The sequence below is a fragment of the Papaver somniferum genome, chromosome 1 (assembly GCF_003573695.1).
Source record: "Papaver somniferum cultivar HN1 chromosome 1, ASM357369v1, whole genome shotgun sequence".
In the NCBI taxonomy this organism is placed as follows: Eukaryota; Viridiplantae; Streptophyta; class Magnoliopsida; order Ranunculales; family Papaveraceae; genus Papaver; species Papaver somniferum.
The window spans coordinates 118,744,874-118,765,330 of NC_039358.1; the positions used below are offsets into that span (position 1 = coordinate 118,744,874).

A 20,457-nucleotide genomic window follows, 5' to 3' on the forward strand; every position below is an offset into this window, starting at 1 on the left:
GTTGTTGTTGATTACGTTTCGAAGTGGGTTGAAGCTGTTGCAACCAAGACGAATGACCACAAGGTGGTACTCTCATTTCTGAAGGAGAACATATTTTCACGTTTTGGTACCCCTAGAGCTATAATCAGTGACGGTGGTTCACATTTCTGTAACAAGTACTTTGAGTCTTTAGTACGCAAGTATGGCATAACCCACAAGGTTGCAACTCCGTACCACCCTCAGACAAGCGGACAAGTAGAAGTTTCTAATAGGGAAATTAAGCACATTCTGGAGAAGACGGTCAACCCGTCAAGGAAAGATTGGTCATTGAGATTGAATGATGCTTTGTGGGCCTATAGAACAGCTTATAAGACACCAATTGGCATGTCCCCTTATCGTCTGGTGTATGGAAAGCCATGTCATCTTCCTGTGGAATTAGAACATCGAGCTTACTGGGCTATCAAGAAACTTAACTTTTCTCGACAAGGCGGGTGCACAACGGAAACTTCAACTCAATGAGTTAGAAGAATTAAGGAATGAGGCTTATGACAGTGCCAAGCTGTATAAGCAAAAGATGAAGTTGTTTCATGATAAGCGTATTCTGCGCAAGTCATTCACACCGGGTCAGAAAGTTTTGTTATACGACTCTCGGCTGCATCTTTTTCCAGGAAAATTGCGGTCCCGATGGACCGGCCCGTTCCTAGTACGCACGGTATTCCCTCATGGAGCTGTGGAACTTGAAGATGTCTCCAACAAGAACATTTTCAAAGTGAATGGGCAGCGATTGAAACCGTTCCTTGAACCACTTCCGCCTGACATTGAGGCAACCGATCTGGAGGATCCCGTCTATGCGTCCTGATTGGTCCACCCTTGTACATAAACCAGGTTGAACGTTCCATTTTATTTTATGTTTTTCCTTTTCTGTACAGTTCTTTCTTTTGCACTATTTAAACATTGAGGACACTGTTTAATTTAGGTTTAGGGGTGATAATCAGTATACCCTTATAACATGCTATAATTGAAAACAAAACTCCTCCCTCTTTTTGAAAAAATGAAAAAAAAAAAAATTAAAAAAAAAAAAAAAACATAAAAATGGAGCTCATTTACCTTGAAATGTTGACTCTTGTGCAAATATGTAATTTTTAGGAGTCTTAGTCTAGATATTTAGGCACCCCTGATTCTAGCACAATTCACATAGTGATAAGAAACTTGCACGCGCACGATCTACCAATACATGTATAGCCTCATCCTTGAGGTGTTCTATCGGAAGTTTTAGTTGCCAATCACTTTAGAATACTGAACGAAACTTGACTAGCTTGTTCTTTGGTTGGTTGGGATAGAAGGTGGAGGTTACATTAAGAAAAACAACCATCGAATTTAACTGGGTGCATCAAAAAGGGCTACCTCTTGCAAAGTGTCATGTAATTTTTTGTTTCTTTTTCCTTATGTATCAAAAGTGTTTCCTTGTTCCAAAAACAAAAAACAAAAAAAATAAATAAAAAAAAATCAAGTATTCAAATTCCATTTGTGTCATGTAAAGAAAATAGTTCTCTCTTATCCAAAAATAAAAGAGAGTAGTCAATAAGAGTCATGTAAAGAGTCATTTTGTTGTTTCATTGTAATAAGCAAGGAAGGGTGCAAGCCATTGATGTACAACGCGAGTAATTGTGAAATACCTCCAACTCATTCACAATTCTCGTAAAGTCCGGACAGCTAGCTAGATTTCGACCTCGGTTCTTAGCCTGAGAAACTATCTCTTGGTGATTAGTAGTCATAACATCCGATCTTTCTTTACACATGTGTAGATACACTTTACACTCTTATCACATGTCTTTATTTGTTATCAGTGCTAGGATTGTGCCTTTGATAGCTAGATTGACATCTCCATTTTGCTGTGAGCTTAAACTGTCTTGCACATGTCACATTTGATGGAATCTGAGCTTATATTTTGTCCTAGAACTTTGTAGGTACGTTCTAAGCAAACCTTCACGAGACTTCACTCGTCCACTAGGGACACTTAGTGGTTCAAAAGGCTTAGTGCATACGCTAAATGCATTCGAGAGACCAGCGACAGTGGTATAGTTAGGATTTCCTTAGTTTTGTTTTACTTGAGGACAAGTAAAATTCAGGTTTGGGGGTATTTGATGAGTGCTAAAAAGTGCATATTTCTATATATTTTTCTTGGCATTTAACTCATCTTTTGTGCATTAATTCTACATTTTATCCCATATTCTGTATTTTCATTGTTTTCAAGAATAAATATTTTTATTAATTAATTTTGCATTTTTAGGTAATAAATAAAGTTTGGATGAATAGCGGAGCGAAAAGAGCAGAAAAGTAGTGAAAAGCCGGGAGGAATTACACAAGGAAGCCGCGAAGAATGTTGTGCACAAGACCAAAAGGCTAGAAGTGGGCTTGAAGAGGAAGAATTGTTCTTAAAGAAGATATGGGCTTGGCATACCCAAGGCCCAAAACCCTCACCCAAACCCATTTCCAATATCCATACCCGCATTCATCTTCAGCCGTCAGATTGGATCATCTCAGCATCCTACGGTCGCTTCATCATAGTGCATCAAAATCTGAAGCTCCTGAAAAACACTATAGCACCTAACTCCATCTTGAGCCGTCAGTTTCGTTGTACTTTCGCATCCAACGTCGCTCCTCGCTTCCTTCCATCTCGTCGTTAGATCGATCCATCATCTCCACATCCCACGGCTCATCCTCGCTGTTCATCCAATTTGCTACAACCGCCCCAACACCCGAGCACTAAATATCTATACCCAAACCAAACAACCCCTTCTCTCTTCGTTCATATCCTTCTTCCCCTCTTCTGCAACAGCGACGCTGTCTCCATCACCACCACCATAACCCACAAATCACTCAACCACCACCACTCGAGCCATCATCACTTCTAACAACCAAGACCTACTTTTCTAGCACTTATTACATCACCTCCTAATCGTTTCATCTCACAGGAACCCTAGGTTAGGAGTTGATGAAATAGGTGAGGTTAGAGGATAAATCGAAGGCATGGGTAGCATCAGCAGACGAGAAGGAAGCAGGGTGAGAGCTATCAGTCGTTTTCAGAGATTAGGTAAGGATTTTTTAAAACCCTAATTTCATAAATTGGGGATTTTTGGGGGAAAGTTAGTGTACGTCTAATTAGGGGCATGGGTGAAAGTTTTCGAGTAGTTTTCAATGTATTAGGTGATTTAATCTCACTTTTTGTCAGAACCCTAATTTCACTGATTTGGGGATTTTGGAATTTTTTTTGTTGTAACTATAAAAGGGTGTTAGGGGTTGAAATTCGGCATCTCTGGGCTAGCCAGTGAGCAATATTTGCAGTTCAATATTAATTTCAAATTCATTTTCAATTCATCCATGTTGAATCTCTCTTATGCATAAAGGTTGAATGTGAATTGTATGCTGTGTAATGTGGAGCATGTTTATACCTGTTAGTATCATGATTACAAGCATGTCCATGTTCTAATTCACTTGCTAGGGTTTAGAGGAAGCTCTTGATCATATGCTAGGAATGTTAATGTATTTGTATGTTCTTTTATTGAGCTGAATTGCCTTAGGATGAATGCTTAGCCATTTGGGCTACCTGCTTGTGATCACCTGTGCTGTTAGAAGACAGCTGATACTAGGAGTGGAGCTAGGTCTTTGGCCAAGAATTCAATCCACTAGAGAGATTTCCTTAATCTAAACTAGCTAGAGGAGCTAAATGCCTGTGATTAATTGTGCTGATTAAAGACAACTGATGCTAGGGGTAATTTGGTTAGGATAGTTAGTAGAATCCTCAGTGTAGTCTTTCATGAAAGAAAAAGACATACATTGCATCATAATTTCCTTAGCCTAGGGTCAAGTAGTGGAATCAAAAGCCTTAGTACCTTCTTTTGAATTCAGATAACTTTAGAAATTTAGAAAACTTTAGCAAATCCTCCAAGTCCCTGTGGACAAACCTCTATTTACATTCTATCTTCATCAAGACCCTGTATACTTGTAGGTAAAACATAGGTTGTAGTTTTTAGGTCTCATTCCTTGAGCTACCAATCAACTAGACAGTCAGACTCAATCTAGATAAAAAGTATATCAAGAGTTTATATCTCAATCTCTCGATTTGATATATACTCAAGAAAATAGAAATCTGCGAGTCTTTATCAAATACTAGAGAGATAACTTGGATGGTACCAAAGACCAATACCCAAGTGTCAATCAAATTAAATCAACAACCAAAAGGTCAGATATTCTAATTGATTGAACAACACACAACCTGTGATATTTCAATTATATAACAAAATATAATGAGGAAAAGAAATAACACAGACACCAGAATTTTGTTAACGAGGAAACCGCAAATGCAGAAAAACCCCGGGACCTAGTCCAGTTTGAACACACACATTGTATTAAGCCGCTACAGACACTAGATTACTCCAAATTAACTTCGGTCTGGACTGTAGTTGAACCCCAATCAATCTTACACTGATCCAAGGTACAGTTATGCTCCTACGTCTCTGATCCCAGCAGGATGCTACGTACTTGATTCCCTTAGCTGATCTCACCCACAACTAAGAGTTGCTACGACCCAAGGTCGAAGACTTTAATAAACAAATTTGTATCACACAGAAAAGTCTACGGTAATAGATAAATCCGTCTCCCACGAATATAACTACGAGTTTTGTTCCGTCTTTTGATAAATCAAGGTGAACAGGAACCAATTGATAAACTAGACTTATATTCCCGAAGAACAACCTAGTATTATCAATCACCTCACAATAATCTTAATCGACGCAGCGAAAAAAGATATTGCGGAATCACAAACGATGAGACGAAGTGTTTGTGATTTCTTTTATATCTTGCCTATCGGAGATATCAATCTCAATCCAATTATTACAATTGTACTCGTACGATAGAAACAGCAAGATCAGATCACACAACTACAAGAAAGTAGTATCGGTCTGGCTTCACAATCCCAATGAAGTCTTTAAGTCGTTAACCTGGTTTAGAAGAAGAAACCAAAGGTTAAAGGAGAATCGACTCTAGCTTAGCACAACTAGTATCACACAGAAAGTGTGGGTATTAGGTTTCCCAGTTGCTAGAGTTCTCCCTTATATAGTCTTTCAAATCATGGTTTGCAATCAATGTTAGCTTGGTAACAAAGAATTCAATATTCACCGTTAGATGAAAACCTGATTAGATTCAAGTTAATATCTTTCAACCGTTAGATCGAAAACTATATTATTACACACAAATGAAATGCACGTCTCTAGGCTTGTGTAACCGTACCAAACTTGTACATTTGTTGGTTCAACAATAGTCAACCAAATGGTTAGCCATATGATCACTTTCATATCAACCATATTCTTCTTCACCGTCACTAGTTCAAGTGACTCAAATGAACTAGTTAGAGAGTTGTTCAATTGCAAGGAAATCTTATGTAACTACACAAGACACAATCGAAGCAAAAACGATTTGATTCACTCGAATCTGTTCATGAACTATATAGCCACGGTTTGCAATTTGCATTCCTTAGTTTAGATAAGAATAAGTTCACAAACATCATTTTTAGATATAACCTACTCAAGTTCGCGGACTGGGTTCGCGGACTTAAGTTCCCGGACGGAGTTCACAAACTCCAACAGAATTTCTCGGGTCGAGAATTTCCGCCAGTTCGCGGACTGAGTTCGCGTACTTGGCTCACACCACCATTCCGGTTCTCTTGATCAACAAAGTTTGCAAACTTCGGTTCAAGGAATAACGACTTATACATATATGTGTTTCCAGAACAATGCTTATATCCTCCAATGGTTATATTATCTAAACTCTCACTTCAATCATTGAAACATTCTTAGAGGACGTTGATATTCTATAGTTGTTATTCACAAACTATCTTTCGTCAAAGTAAGAAATTTTCAAAGTGATTGAAACTTGTCATGACTTTCGTCACTAGGTAAAGATGAACTTGGCTAAAGCGAAATCTTACCAACACATATTTCGAGAAATAGATAGGCGAGATAAACTCGGCTCGAAATAGAAAATGTGTGTAATCTAACGACTTTTGTCTCAAGATAGGAGATAAATAGACTTTTGAGTGATAGATAAGTTCAAGTCTCCACATACCTTTTAGTCGATGAAGATTCACCGGTTCCTTGAGTAGTCCTTCGTCTTGTATGATGATTGTCGTGGAGTTCTTGAGCTCAACTACACTTTCTATCCTAGTCCGAGACCTTAGCTATAGTAGACTAGAAATCAAGACTTATAGTTTTGATCACTAACATTGACAAACATGCTTGAGATAACAACACATGCGAGTTCGACCGAGCAATGCTCTAACACAAGTGAAATTACTTAACTATCTATTATTATATTTATAATGCGGAAAGCAAAGTAATGGCCCGATACACAAGATCTTCCTAACAAGGAAAACTTCCTGGCAGAAAAGCCCTGCAACCTAATCCTTTTTTAAATACTCTCAGAATTAAGCCGTTATACAATTTGACTACCGCAACTTCGTATAGTGAGACCAAATAAACACTCCTTCGTTACTTAATTTCTTCAGTATCTCTAATCCTACAACCAATCTGGTATATGCATGTGAATTCCAAGACTGAGTCCACTATCTTGAGTTGTTTCACCGCTATGAAGACTTATGCTATCAACTCATTTGAATCTTAATCCAAAACAATAAATGACTAAATATGTTTCAGTAACCAACTCATTTGTCAATATCTCAAGTAAATATTTAAATCAGAGATAAAGTAGAATAAGAATCCTTCACTTATTCAATATAAACTTTTTTGGTCTAAAAATCAAATCAAGACAATGAATATCGAAATAATCAATCTTGATAAAGGAAAAATATATCCAAGTCAATTAATGCAACTAGGCAGTTTTTTCGATCTTATACAAGTTTTATGTTTATCAAGATAAAATGTTTGTCAATCAATTGTTATATATGTAAGTCTAAATGTAACAAGTATGCTTAATATAAAACGGAAACAAAGTTTATTTAAGGTCTAAATATTTTCATTAATTAATATTATTGTCACTTCTTTCTACAAGATATACATTTAGACGAAAATAAGAACTAACTAACAACTTCAATAAAAATCAAGTACAATCTTTGGCCTCCTATTTATCTTCATTTAACGTATCTTCCATTCAACGCGCTCATGAACTGTTTCCCCTTTGTTTTTGAATTTTTTGTTGTTAACTTTCAAAACTGGAGCTTTTCTTTGCCTTTTAGCGGAACATTTTCTTGGATTAACTTCTAAAACTTGCACTTCCCATTTACTCACTCTGTTCCTTTTTAATAGGCTGGTTTCTATAAATAAATGTTTCAAAAAAATAGGTTGGTTTCCTAATTGAGAAAGTCAAATGTTACTTTAATTTTCTGGGACCACTTTTCTCTTAACTTCTTTTGATGACAAGTGTCATGTGGACCATTTCACTTTACTTCTTTTGCTGACAAGTGTCATGGGGACCATTTCACTTCACTTCTTTTATTGACAAGTGTCATGAGGACCACTTTCAATGATTAGTTCTCTTAATTTTCTTAAATTTCTCTAAAAACAAAACCAGCCTATTAAAAAGGAACGGAGGGAGTATTATTTTCAATCTTTTTAAAATTTTCACATATCTTAGAAACAACAGCTTCAAGTTTTGCATCGCCAAAAAGTGTTATACCATTTTCAGATATTTCACTTAACTAATATAAACTAAATATTTGGAATAGATTAGTAGAGAAAATTTAAGCGAAGTGAATTTTGATGTGAGTGGAGTGTTTTGAAGATTCTTGTAATTTATAGTGATAAAAATATGACCGTTTTTACTTTTGAAAAAGTAGCCGTTGGAGGTTGATCTTCTCCAGCCAGCGGGTTATCATTGTCCGCGAGCTTTTAGAAAACCCGCCGCGGGTTTACTTCATCCACCCAGTATTTTTATCACAGTGGAAATTGCCCATCCAACTAGCTGATTAAATTTTTGAGTTAGGTGATTCCCACTGGAATTGCCCTTACTGACTCGGTAATCTCTCCAACAACTTGATTCAGACATGGTATGAGCCGTATGATTTGTGAATTTCCGAGTCAGGTATCTGACTCATAGTAGAAACAAACACTGTCCAAAAGTCCTCTGCACAAAAATCTAATCTCAAAAGGGTCTATGAAGAAATGGGTAAAAGATATTTGAATTCCTCTCCACCTCTCAATCTCTCCACATCTATTGTCGATAGCTGTAGATATTACAACTCTTGTTTTCTTCCTCCATTTCAAAGAAATTGTAGAGAAAACCTCCTTTTACACTTCTTTTCTTCCTCACCACTTCAAACATTTGATTCAATTCACTCCACGTAACACCACCAAAATCAAAATTCACAGGAAACCCACAAAATAAATCAGATAAATAACCCAAAGCAAGATTTCATTAGAGAAGGAAGAAAGAAAAAATGGGTTCAACAAGTAATAATCTTCTGCTTTCTTCAACTTTCTTTAGTACTCAACTTCTCCATTCACCACCAACTCCAAAAACAACCAATTCTTCTTTCCCTCTATCTTTCTTATCTAAAAGAAAAACCCTAACTTTAAAATCCATTCTTAACAAAGAACCATCTAAAGCTAATTTAGCTGCTGCTGGTGCTGCATTCATTTTCAGCACTGTTTTACAAAATGGTCAATTAGCTTTAGCCATTGATGCACCACCTCCTGTGATTCAAGTTGAAGCTGCAAAACCCACTACTTCAAATGCGTCCCTAGAAAATATTCTTGCTACTGCTCCTAAACCACAAACACAATCTGATTTACCAGAAGGTTCTCAATGGAGATACAGTGAATTTCTTAATGCAGTGAAGAAAGGGAAAGTTGAGAGAGTTAGGTTCAATAAAGAAGGTGGATTTCTTCAGCTTACAGCTGTTAATGGAGTCAAGGCCACAGTTACTGTGCCTAATGACCCAGACCTTATTGATATATTGGCTATGAATGGTGTTGATATCTCTGTTTCTGAGGGTGATTCTAATAATGGGGGGCTCTTCAGTATCATTGGTAATTGAAAATCTCTTCCTTGTATGAATTTTCTGTGATTTCCTTGATTATTCAATATAATTTTGTGCTTTAGTAGTACTCCACCAATTGAATTTGCAGTTCATACTTAGTTTTTGACAAATTATTTGAGTGAGATTATTTGCTGCTGACACTTAGTATTGTTGTAGGTAACCTGTTCTTCCCATTGCTGGCTTTAACTGGACTGTACTTCCTGTTCCGGAGAGGTCAGGGAGGAGCCGGTGGTCCAGGAGGTTTAGGCGGTCCAATGGAATTTGGAAAATCGAAATCCAAATTTCAGGAGGTTCCTGAAACTGGGGTCACATTTGCAGATGTTGCTGGGGCTGACCAGGCAAAATTGGAGTTGCAAGAAGTTGTTGATTTCTTGAAGAATCCTGATAAGTACACTGCCCTAGGAGCTAAAATTCCAAAGGGTTGTTTGTTGGTTGGACCTCCTGGAACTGGTAAGACCCTTTTGGCCAAGGCAGTATCTGGAGAGGCTGGTGTGCCATTTTTCTCATGTGCTGCATCAGAATTTGTTGAATTGTTTGTGGGTGTTGGAGCTTCGAGAGTTCGAGATTTGTTTGAGAAAGCAAAAGCCAAGGCTCCATGTATTGTATTTATTGATGAGATTGATGCTGTGGGAAGGCAGCGTGGAACTGGTATGGGAGGTGGGAATGATGAGAGAGAACAGACAATTAATCAGCTTTTGACGGAGATGGATGGATTTTCAGGGAACAATGGTGTGATCATTTTGGCCGCAACAAACAGACCAGATGTTCTTGATGCAGCATTGTTAAGGCCTGGGAGGTTCGATCGACAGGTGACAGTGGACAGGCCTGATGTTGCTGGTCGAGTAAAGATCCTCGAGGTACTTTCAAAACCATCTATCTATACTCTTTGCACCTGCTGCTCTATGCTTTCGTTAAATATACACTCTTTGTTGGAAACTATCTTGCCACTTTCTCACGTCAACCCCTCACCGAGTCTTATGTGATTATTAATAGTAAGTGAAACCAGCAGATCTCAGAACTTTGCATATTCCGGTACAGTTTGTTATGCGAGGAATCATGTGCCAAAAGTGAAACTAAATTGATTGAATGCATTTTTGTGAATTATGATCTCTAACGACGTCCACCTATGTATTTATGAGATTGAAATAGTAGAGATTTTGAAGAATGTTTATATGAAGAAGTACAATCAGTGGGTCTTTGGAGCATGCATCCATCATAAGGCCTAAACCTTGTTCTAGTAAAGCCCAATTCTTTTCTCAACTTCTTTCATTGTTCATTGTTCTGAGGTTATAATGCTTTTTCTCATGATAGGTGCATTCTCGAGGAAAAGCACTAGCGAAGGATGTGGACTTTGACAAGATTGCACGAAGAACACCTGGATTCACTGGAGCTGATTTGCAAAACCTAATGAATGAAGCAGCCATTTTTGCAGCTAGACGTGACCTCAAGGAGATAAGTAAGGATGAGATTTCCGATGCCTTGGAAAGGATCATCGCTGGACCCGAGAAGAAAAATGCAGTTGTTTCAGAAGACAAGAAGAAACTAGTAGCTTATCATGGTAGTAACTACTATCCGTCCTTCCATTCATGTAGTTGCAGTTCACATATCTTTAAACAAGATTTTGCATAGTCATTTACTCATCCTATTAACCTATATTCAAATTGGAAACAGAGGCTGGTCATGCTCTTGTTGGTGCACTCATGCCTGATTATGACGCTGTCGCCAAGATATCCATCATTCCTCGTGGCCAAGCTGGTGGTTTGACTTTCTTTGCTCCGAGTGAAGAGAGACTAGAATCTGGGTTGTACAGCAGAAGCTACTTGGAGAATCAAATGGCTGTTGCTTTAGGTGGCAGGTTTGTTAACAAAGCTCTTCTCTTCTTATTTTAGCTGCCACTTTGAAAATGCATAGGTGCATTCTCGCTGATCTAAAATCCATAGCGAGTTAATGCATTAAGTACGGTAATGACAGTTCAGGAAGCAAGAAATGAAGTGTGTCCATCTAATTTTTATTTGTCTTTTCATTTCTTGCTGTCACAACCATACAGGGTGGCTGAAGAGGTGATATTTGGCAAAGAAGGTGTTACTACTGGAGCGTCAAGCGACTTCATGCAGGTTTCTAATGTGGCAAGGCAGATGGTTGAGAGATTTGGGTTCAGCAAAAAGATAGGGCAGATTGCCATTGGTGGAGGTGGAGGAAATACCTTCTTGGGTCAGCAAGTAAGCAAATACTCCAACTTTGCAACTGCTAGTCTAAAAACAGGAAAAAATAAACCTATGAAGTTGCTTATCTTTTCCTTTTCGTAGTATTACTGTTATACTGTACAATACTTTGCAGACTATTAGAGCTTTTACCTTGCTTGTCACTCCTTCGCCATATGTTCTGTTAAAGATTACTAAACAATGTGATCAATCTTCAATTCTCAGATGTCAACCCAAAAGGATTACTCAATGGCAACAGCTGATATTGTGGACTCAGAAGTCAGGGAGTTGGTGGACAAGGCATACGCCAGGGCCTCACTTCTCATCGAAACTCACATTGACATTCTCCACAGCCTCGCTCAGCTTCTAATTGAGAAGGAAACTGTGGATGGGGAGGAGTTCATGAGCCTTTTCATTGATGGGCAGGCTGAACTATATGTTGGCTGAACAGTTACTAATTAAGTTTAATGTATAAAATCGTACAAATGTTGAACTCTGATATATTTTATCATCAAATGGAGACGGAAAAAAAAAAAAAAAAAAAAAAAAAGGAAAACACATACATTTACTGTTAACAAGAACTACATGTTTCTCTCCCTCACTCTCCCTATATTACAATTTTTCTGTGATTATACATAACAACATGGGTGTTTGTGTTTACAACATTGGATGATGATGGTGGTTGGTGGCTTCACTATCTACAATGCCGTTGCCTCTTTTCTTCAAGGCCGGCAGCTTCGTTCAACATGTCGGCAGCGTCCTTGTGCATTTCCAGCTTAGAAAGGGCAACTGACTGCATGTAAAAAGCTGTGGGCCAATCTGGGTAAACACATTGGGCTTGCATTGCGTCTCGGAGAGCAGCATCTGGCTGGTCATTGAGGAGATAGCATAGACTACGCCTTGCATATACTGTCGGAGAAACCATGGTGCCTACATCTATGAACTGTACATACACACCATGAGAACAAATAAAAATTGAGAACCTTTTGCATATCAACCCTCTACTATAGTGTCTACCAAAAAACTTCCAGTAGGTAAAGTGCCACCCATTTTCCACAAGCATGAAACTAGATATAATACTAGCGAAGCTCAAAAATAATATCAATCAGCTACCAGCCATATGACTCATATCATTAAGAACAAGAAACAAGTTATGAAAAGAACTAGCAAGCCTTGTAAACAAGTTAAAAGGAAACACCTGATTTCTCCAGGTGACATTTTTCATTTCCAAAACGTAACCAGTCTAAGACTGGAATCAGAGATATTGTAGCATATAAAGAGAAGACTGAATTTCTTAATGAAAAGGAAAAAAAGAAGAAATTACCTGAGAGTAACAACTAATGGCGGCTTTAAAATCTGTATCACGAAAGGCAAAGTCCCCCCGCTTCCTTGCCTCCAGCATATCTCTCATTTGCTGTGTCCACTCTTGGAAGGATAACTGATGGAAAAAAGCACATTGAAATCAAACTCAGCCAAGAATACACCTATGATGATTCACTCTCATATACCCCTTTGGAAAAAGGTTTAATTACCTCATTGGTCCCTTCATCGTCTCTGTAATGAGTTGTCACCAAAATCTTATGGATAGCAGTGAGATCCCTCCTTTGACATGCCTCACCCATCGGTGACAAGGGTCGCTGAGGCGTAGATGGTGTTTCCTCATGTTTCGGAATGCCTAGCATTACATGAGATGGAACCTACATGGCCAGAATTTTGGTGATTTAACATTTTGCAACCACTTGTCAACAACGAAAACAATTTCACTAACATGTGTACATCATAATACTGTCCACCCAGGGACTTAATTAGGATGGACAAAAAACGGGTCCTAAAAGGGAACTAGCCAAATCTGTGCTTATGGTTCTAGAACTGGATCTATACGTTAGCCACAATTGCTCGCAACATATAACTATCAAGTAAAACATGCCAAGTCTGGTAGGCACGACAAGAAAGAAAAAAGTAAGAACTTACATCAGCTTTGGACTGCAATGGTGAAAGTGTATCAATAAGCTTCTTGAGATCGGGCCTCTCCCCAGGTTCATTTTGCAAACATTGAGAAGCAAGTTCAATAACCACAGTTGCCTCTTCTGTTGAGAATTTCCCATCTAAATGTGAATCCATCAAGATAAGGATGTTCTTGCCCCGAATCATATCAAGAGCCTGTATAAGCACATAGAAAGACCAAAGAAATGAGGAAGAGAACTACATTGTTTTTCGAACTAGATCTAAGTAATAGATGGAACTAGAGATTGGTCGTCATGTAAACCCAAAGGAAGAGCAACAGCTACTTATATCAGAAAACTCAATATTTTGAGGTAAATTTTAATCAATATAGGTTAATCTAAACTGAGCTACTAATCATAAAGAAACACTGAAGTAGTTGCACAACTCTGGGCACAGTATAACAATCCAAAAATAAAACCTTACATGACTTGGAGGAATGTGCTTTCCACTAAGAAGATCCAAGAGAATAGTGCCGACACTGAAGATAACACTTTCAGAAGTGACCCTTCCTGTTTTATGACAATCACAAGGATGAGTTAAACCTACTTCATGATATCCAATTATACAAACTTAATAGAAATTAGTTCACACCATATATGGAACTGTTCAATACAACTCGTAGGTCACGGATGGCGGAAACGTGGTGCATCCTTCCAATACATTTCCTTATCAAGTTCAACCCCCAATTAAACATGTACGTAAACCAAACTAGGAACATAGCACGCGGGAGTAAGTGGCTTGTACTTCAAAATAAGAATATCGCAGGATCACTTTCAGGATAAGCAATGGATGGGGCATGGAGATTCAGCCAGGGAGAAGAATGATAGAAAATGACACAAAATATAACCCAAAAAATACGTAAAGCAGGAGTACAGAGAATGAATACCATTTCTTAGATACTCTGGAGGCGTGTAAGCCAGATTTGTGCTGTAACTCTTTCCGTCACTGCTATTTTTCATTAGCCCAAAACAGGAGAGGCGTGGATCACCATTCTACAAGCAGAAATAGAATGACCCTAATGCATCACTAGAGTGCTAAAAGACAGCATACAGATTTTTTTTTTTTTTAAATGATTGCTGGCAGCAATATGTTGAAGACCTCATAATATAGATAAAATTGAATACCTCATCAAAGAGAACCCTATAACCATTCAAGTCATGGTACAAAGCTCGGCCTTTAGTACTGCAATAATCTAATGATTCAGCAATATGCAGAGCAACTCTTAAACGCATAGCCCATTCAATTGTTTGATGTTCCCCTATCAAGAGTGAAGAAAACAGGATCTAGCGTCAAATAAACCAGAAGAAATAATCATTTCTCACAGTCATACATATATGGAAACAAAATTACATAAACAAAAGCAACAACATTATTTCAACAATCTAAAACAACCGAATGGTTCGGAATATGATGTTAGTCTCTAATGAGCATTAATGGAAACCCATTAAACCTATATAGTTAACACAAGCACTATAGTTCTTGAATGTAGTATAACCTAGTTAAAGGATACCCAAGAAGTATCACTATTTAGCTCTAACTAATGAATTCCACACCATGATTTCGTTTCGTTGTCACCAAACATAAACCTAACTCTATGAATAAATAAGTAATCACATAAACATCATGAAAACGGGGATTTAAGATTCCATACACATACAGTGGAATAGATGTTTAGCTAAGGTATCATTGTGCATGTATTCAGCAACAAGAAGTCTCTCATCACCATCACAGCAATACCCAATCAAATTGGCAAGCTTTGAATCCCTCAACTTTCCAACACCTCCAGCTTCCTCCTAAAAAACACCAATTCACCAACGTACAATCAAATTCAAAACCCTAGGCTAATATAAGAATTCAATAAAAGAAAGATAGACAAGAATTAATCACTTACAGCAAACTGCTTACGATCAGGCCATGCAGTTTTAGAGAATTTCTTAACAGCAATCCAACGACCATTCTGAAGACGACCTTTGAAGACAACATTAGGTGCTTTATCACCACTTTCAGAAACAATGAATTCTGAACTGAAATTATTGGTTGCAGCTTTAAGGTCTGAAAGAGAGTATTCTGTAAAGGAAGGTGGTTCATCACCATCAACAATTGAAACCACATTAGGCAGAGAAGAAGAATTAGGAGAGCTGTTTGTGGAGATAGGATGATGATTGAATGGTGGCTGTTTATGGTTTCCCTGTTGCGGTTGTTGTTGTTGTTGTTGGTTTTGAGGTATCTTATCTTTCTTAGCTCCTAATTCTGTAAACAATGAAGATTCACAACAACCCATGATGATGATAGGGTTCTTCTTCTTCTGGGTAAAATTAATCGAAAGAAACCATTGATGGCGTTCGGGAATTCTATTCGAGAGAGAAAGAGAGAAAAAGAGAATAAAAAAAGATCTCTTTTCTCTTTCTCTCTCTGTATTTTGGCTCTGTGTATTTTTCTGTCTGTCTATTCTATCTAATAAAATTGAAAAATCTATCTGTATAAAAGTCTGTGTGTTTTTCTATCCTGTTCTGTTTTTCTGTCTGAAAGGGAAGAAGAAAAGAGATAAACAAGGAAAGAGGATCTAATGATGGATTGCCAATGCCAATGCGGTTCCTTTCATTTCATTTCCCCTTTTTTCTTTTCTTTTTCTTTCTTTCTCGATTCCAATTTTTCTCCTTTTTGTCTGTGACACTCCATAACGTGGGTCCTTAAGTATAATTTATAGAATTAATTCAATATTAAGTGATTTTTGATCTTATAATCATAAAGGAGACATAATTATAACGAAATTGCATTTATGTAATCTTTGATGGTTGACTATTCTTGCTTGCTAAACCCTTTTGTTTATTTTATTTTATGGATGGATTGAGAGGTGGAGTTTGCCCATCAAGTTAGGTGGATGGGAATCGTGATTAGAGATCAAACCATGAAGGTTATTATTGGGGAGTCACTCTCTAATAGAGGGATTTTACTTGAATTCTTAATGTCCAAAAAAGTGGTTATGGAATATCCTAATACATATAAGAAATGTCTAGATTACCCTTTAACTAGAAGTGATTTTACGTCTAGATTTCTTTTAATTCTAACCGTATAATTTTATTTGCATGTAATTTTACGTCCAGGTTTGGATTAGTTCCAACCGTAGAAGCTCATTTTACGTCCAGGCTTCTTTTAATTCCAACCGTAGAATCCGATTTTACGTCCAGTTTTCTTTAAGTTCCAACGGTAGAAGTGATTTTACGTCCAGGTTTGGAGATTTTACGTCCAGGTTTGGATTAATTCCAACCGTAGAATTTTATTTGCATGTAGTTTTACGTCCAGGTTTGAATTAGTTCCAACCGTAGAAGCTCATTTTACGTTCAGGTTCCTTTTAATTCCAACCGTAGAATCTGATTTTACGTTTAGGTTTGGATTATTTCCAACCATACAAGTGATTTTACGTCCAGGTTTGGATTATTTCCAACCGTAGAAGTTTATTTTACGGTCAGTTTTTCTTCACACAAAAACTTTGTCCTAGAATTCACCAAGTATACAACAAAATTCGTTAATTTAATTTTTATCTAATTAAATTAAATTAAAATTAACTAAATAAGAGTTGTTTAGTCATTACAAAATTATTTGAGATAAGGGGTTTTTGATATTACTTATGGATGACCCGTTTTTATCCTATTAGGTGACGCCCCTGTAATAGAATGTGACGCCCCAATAATAGCCTTCTTATTTATTTATCATGTTGTTCATAGTTTAAGACAATGAGCATTACGTTGCTACATACGAAATTATTTTGAATCTTGTTTGGTTTTAGTTGGAAATGATGGTGACATTGTCAAATAGGTGGATCGTATTACTAGCACACTAGTTCATGGTCTGTCTAGGACCCGAAGCGTTACATTCTGTTATTACCTAAACACAATTTTCAATGATTCTTCGTCTCTTTTCTCTCTTTGTATTTTCTGTTCATTCTCGGCCTTTTAATGGTGGTCCTCAATAGGCTGAGTTGAATGGTGCTTCCTCCGAGAATTCAGATCTTTTTGTGGAGATTGATAATGAATGGTTTGGCTATTGGTCGTAAAATGATGAAGCTTAAAAGGTATCAATGCAGATTGCAGATTTTGTCATGAAGTCGTTGAATCTGAAAACCAATCTATTTCTTCACTGCCAAGTCACGCAAGTCATACTCTTTACCTCTCCAATGAGTCTCGGAACTGGTGAGTCTCCAACTACGTCTATATTTCACTAAAAACGGAGGATGTTTATTCTGGGCTATATGGAAATTGAGGAACAATATCCTTTTTAATGGTGGTACCATAAACACTCAGTCTGTTATAAGAGAAGCTCTTTACTGGTGTTAGAGCATTGCTCGGTTGAACCCGCCAAACGTTGGTATGTCAAGGTTGGTTGTCATATTTTAGTATCAAAACTCAAGGCTCGTTTGATTAGAACTACTAGGGTCAACTTCGTTAGGTTAGACTATGAAGTCTAGAAATGTTGGGTCATACAAGTATTATTCTGAAGACCTGAAGATTCTAAAGACGTATCGACATCAGAGAAGACACCATCCTTCTACTTGAGGTTAGTAATACTTAACTTGACTTGTTTCCATTTCTATATCGTTACTTTCAAGTCGTTTTGATTGAAAACATAACATGCGAAGTTATATTTATGGAACTCTAGTGTAAGAGACTTGATCATTTTATTATGATCAAAGTGTCAAGGAAGATTATACAAATAGTTATGAATGCTTTGTATTGGCATATTATATTACGGAGTATAATGCTTATCTTTTGAACTTCGTAATTGCGGCATCGACATAATCTTTTTAACTTGTTACTAGATTGTGTAGTGAACTTAGGGTTAATTTCATGCCTAGAAAACAATGTTTAACTACATGAAATTAAGGAAGTAGACTTACTAACTTGTTTCGTACTTGAAACAAATCAATATGATTGATAGTCCGGTTTACATTGAAGATCTAAGGTTGGACTGATCCTAACCTATATAGGTAATCAAGGTATAACCGATCCTTACTTATGTTCATGATGGAACCGATCCCTACCTATATTCGGAGCCAAGGTAGAACCGATCCCTACCTACATTGGGAGTCATGGTAGAACCGATCCCAATATGCAAAACTGATCTCTTTAGTCACATGCACTTCAGGGTTTGTGTGATTTTGGAAATTGGGTTTGCTAAATAGGAAAGTTCAAGATGTCGATATAATGAGTAATTTAAACATGTGCACAAATCTTATCTTTTATTATTCAAAGAAATTCCTTGATACTCAAGGTGGGATGCCAAACCGAAATATTTGAGAATCTTTTTGAGATTTTCGAATGTATATTTTTTTGTTTCACAGCAAGCAAAACATATCTTTAGAAGATATATTAGTTAAGTATCTTGTATGCTATCTAATGTTGAGTTGTATCAATGAGGGATTTCGATTGTACAGTTGGATATTGGGTGGAATTAGTCAAAACCGAATGAGGTGCTTTATTGTATATATTGAGAATATTTTCGATTATGGAAATTCCTTGGTAACCAAACTACCTTAGTCTATAAATATTGAAGTTTTTTTTCTTACAAACTTATCCTGAGGCAGGCACTTTGTTTTGTAGTCACTGATGTATCCGACTAATAGCTTTACTTGTAATACTATCTTTGAGAGGAGAGTATCCTAATTAGGCGAAATCTCTTACGTCCGCTTGTTTAAAGAAAGACTTCTTTGGGATCAAAGTGTCTACTAGTATTGTTGGTGGGAAACTCGAATTGCATTTTTATTTTAGGTTTCGATTATTTATTTGATTTACTAACGGTTGTTAACCCTTGATTGCACCTGGTTTGATTATTCTTGAGAGCTTTCTCTTCTTAAATAAGGCCACTCAAACTAGATCAAGAGATTAGTGGTAATTCAGATCTGTCTTTAGATCTGACGTATGTAGACTTGTGATCATCCATTGTTAACCGACTCTGTTCTGTGCATGATCGATCATTAGTTGGAATTAAGTTTGTTGTTGTGCAGGTACTGAGGAAGATTGAAAATTTGAAGACAAGAAAATTTCTTATTGGTTTCATAAAATTTGTGATTTGCTTTGTGCACAAACTTGACCGGCTGGGATCCGACAAGATCTGGTTTATTTTTGATAGAATTGTTATTGTTAGTCATATTAAATCGGCAAACTATCATTTGATGGTATTCTTTAAAATTTGAATATAATAGTTTGTATATCTGGATCTGATTAACTTGTTAATCTAATAGGGGGTAATCAAATGAGATTTCTATGGACTTTCATAAATTTTTTATTTGAATGACTCCCGGAGATTCTCTAAAAATTTAGAGATTTCTAGTGATTTTCTGAGAATATATTAGAGAGTCTTTGTGACTTATAGAGACATGAAAATGAGAGTTGTAAAGAATCTCTGTGTTTTGTAGAGACAAAAAATTTAAAATATCTAATCAAAAATTAAAAACTTCTACCGATTACTTTATATTATACACGTTATAATATTAATAAAAGTACTATTTGTTCATTATCAAAATAAATCTCACTGTTGTCAAATGCATAAGTTTTTATTCTCTTTATTCCATTCATCCCACATTTTATTGGCTATGATATCTCGCCACTGGTTTACTGCGCAAATGGCTTGTTCCTTGGTCATACCCTCAAACAAAAAGAAAAGGATTGGTTTACTCTCAAAAACAAATATTCTCAAAATTTCCAAGTCTCCCAAAATATCACCTCTGGGGGAGAGATTTCTACCATGCTTATTTTCTTAAAAAAGTCTCTCCAAGTCTCTGAAAACAATAAATCAATGACTTTCATTTCTCCTTTCAATAACAGGGGTGTTGGAGTGACTCTTATGAAATCTTAATCTAATAACATGGAGTTTTATAGAATACGAATGAATTAAAAAAAGTCTTTAACCAATAACAAGAGACATTAGGAGATTCTACAAAAATCTCCATGAACTAAAAGTAAATTTGGAAACTCTCTGGAAGTCATTTGAAATCTCATTTGACTACCTCCCTTACATCTTGGTAGACTTTACATAACAGAGGACTTTATTAGATTGAACGTGAATAAGCGGGGGTTTAACAACCGCACCCAATATTTCGTTCGGCAATCTGTATGGACTAAATCCAATATAATTCCAAGATAATCAACTAGACAGTCAGACTCAATGAAGGAAAAACATCCAAGAGTTATATCTCAATTTATCAATACAATCTGCAATCGAACA

General features: G+C 36.8%; 2 protein-coding genes across 2 annotated transcripts; one reads left to right on the plus strand and one right to left on the minus strand.

The window, feature by feature from the left end:
• Positions 1-8,203: 8,203 nt before the first annotated feature.
• On the plus strand, positions 8,204-11,782 carry LOC113298152 (ATP-dependent zinc metalloprotease FTSH, chloroplastic-like). The gene is made up of 6 exons (XM_026546844.1): positions 8,204-9,020; positions 9,188-9,888; positions 10,343-10,589; positions 10,703-10,886; positions 11,079-11,250; positions 11,458-11,782. Exons 1-6 carry the CDS (start codon positions 8,429-8,431, stop codon positions 11,677-11,679), a joined length of 2,118 nt encoding a protein of 705 aa, XP_026402629.1. The 5' UTR covers positions 8,204-8,428; the 3' UTR covers positions 11,680-11,782.
• Positions 11,772-15,880, minus strand: LOC113298159 (serine/threonine-protein kinase BSK1-like). Its single transcript, XM_026546852.1, has 9 exons — positions 15,128-15,880; positions 14,894-15,029; positions 14,361-14,494; positions 14,123-14,228; positions 13,660-13,745; positions 13,204-13,392; positions 12,765-12,929; positions 12,557-12,670; positions 11,772-12,175 (listed from the first exon to the last, which is right to left on the minus strand). The coding sequence occupies exons 1-9, from the start codon at positions 15,515-15,517 to the stop codon at positions 11,927-11,929; spliced, it is 1,569 nt and encodes a 522-aa protein (XP_026402637.1). The 5' UTR covers positions 15,518-15,880; the 3' UTR covers positions 11,772-11,926.
• Positions 15,881-20,457: the final 4,577 nt, after the last annotated feature.

Coding starts and splice junctions, on each gene's coding strand:
- LOC113298152 (XM_026546844.1), top strand. CDS start 8,429: ATGGGTTCAACAAGTAATAATCTTCTGCTTTCTTCAACTTTCTTTAGT. Junction 9,889..10,342: donor GTCGAGTAAAGATCCTCGAG/GTACTTTCAAAA, acceptor TTCTCATGATAG/GTGCATTCTCGAGGAAAAGC. Junction 10,590..10,702: donor GAAACTAGTAGCTTATCATG/GTAGTAACTACT, acceptor AATTGGAAACAG/AGGCTGGTCATGCTCTTGTT.
- LOC113298159 (XM_026546852.1), bottom strand. CDS start 15,517: ATGGGTTGTTGTGAATCTTCATTGTTTACAGAATTAGGAGCTAAGAAA. Junction 14,495..14,893: donor AGCTAAACATCTATTCCACT/GTATGTGTATGG, acceptor CACTCTTGATAG/GGGAACATCAAACAATTGAA. Junction 14,229..14,360: donor ATAGGGTTCTCTTTGATGAG/GTATTCAATTTT, acceptor TTCTGCTTGTAG/AATGGTGATCCACGCCTCTC.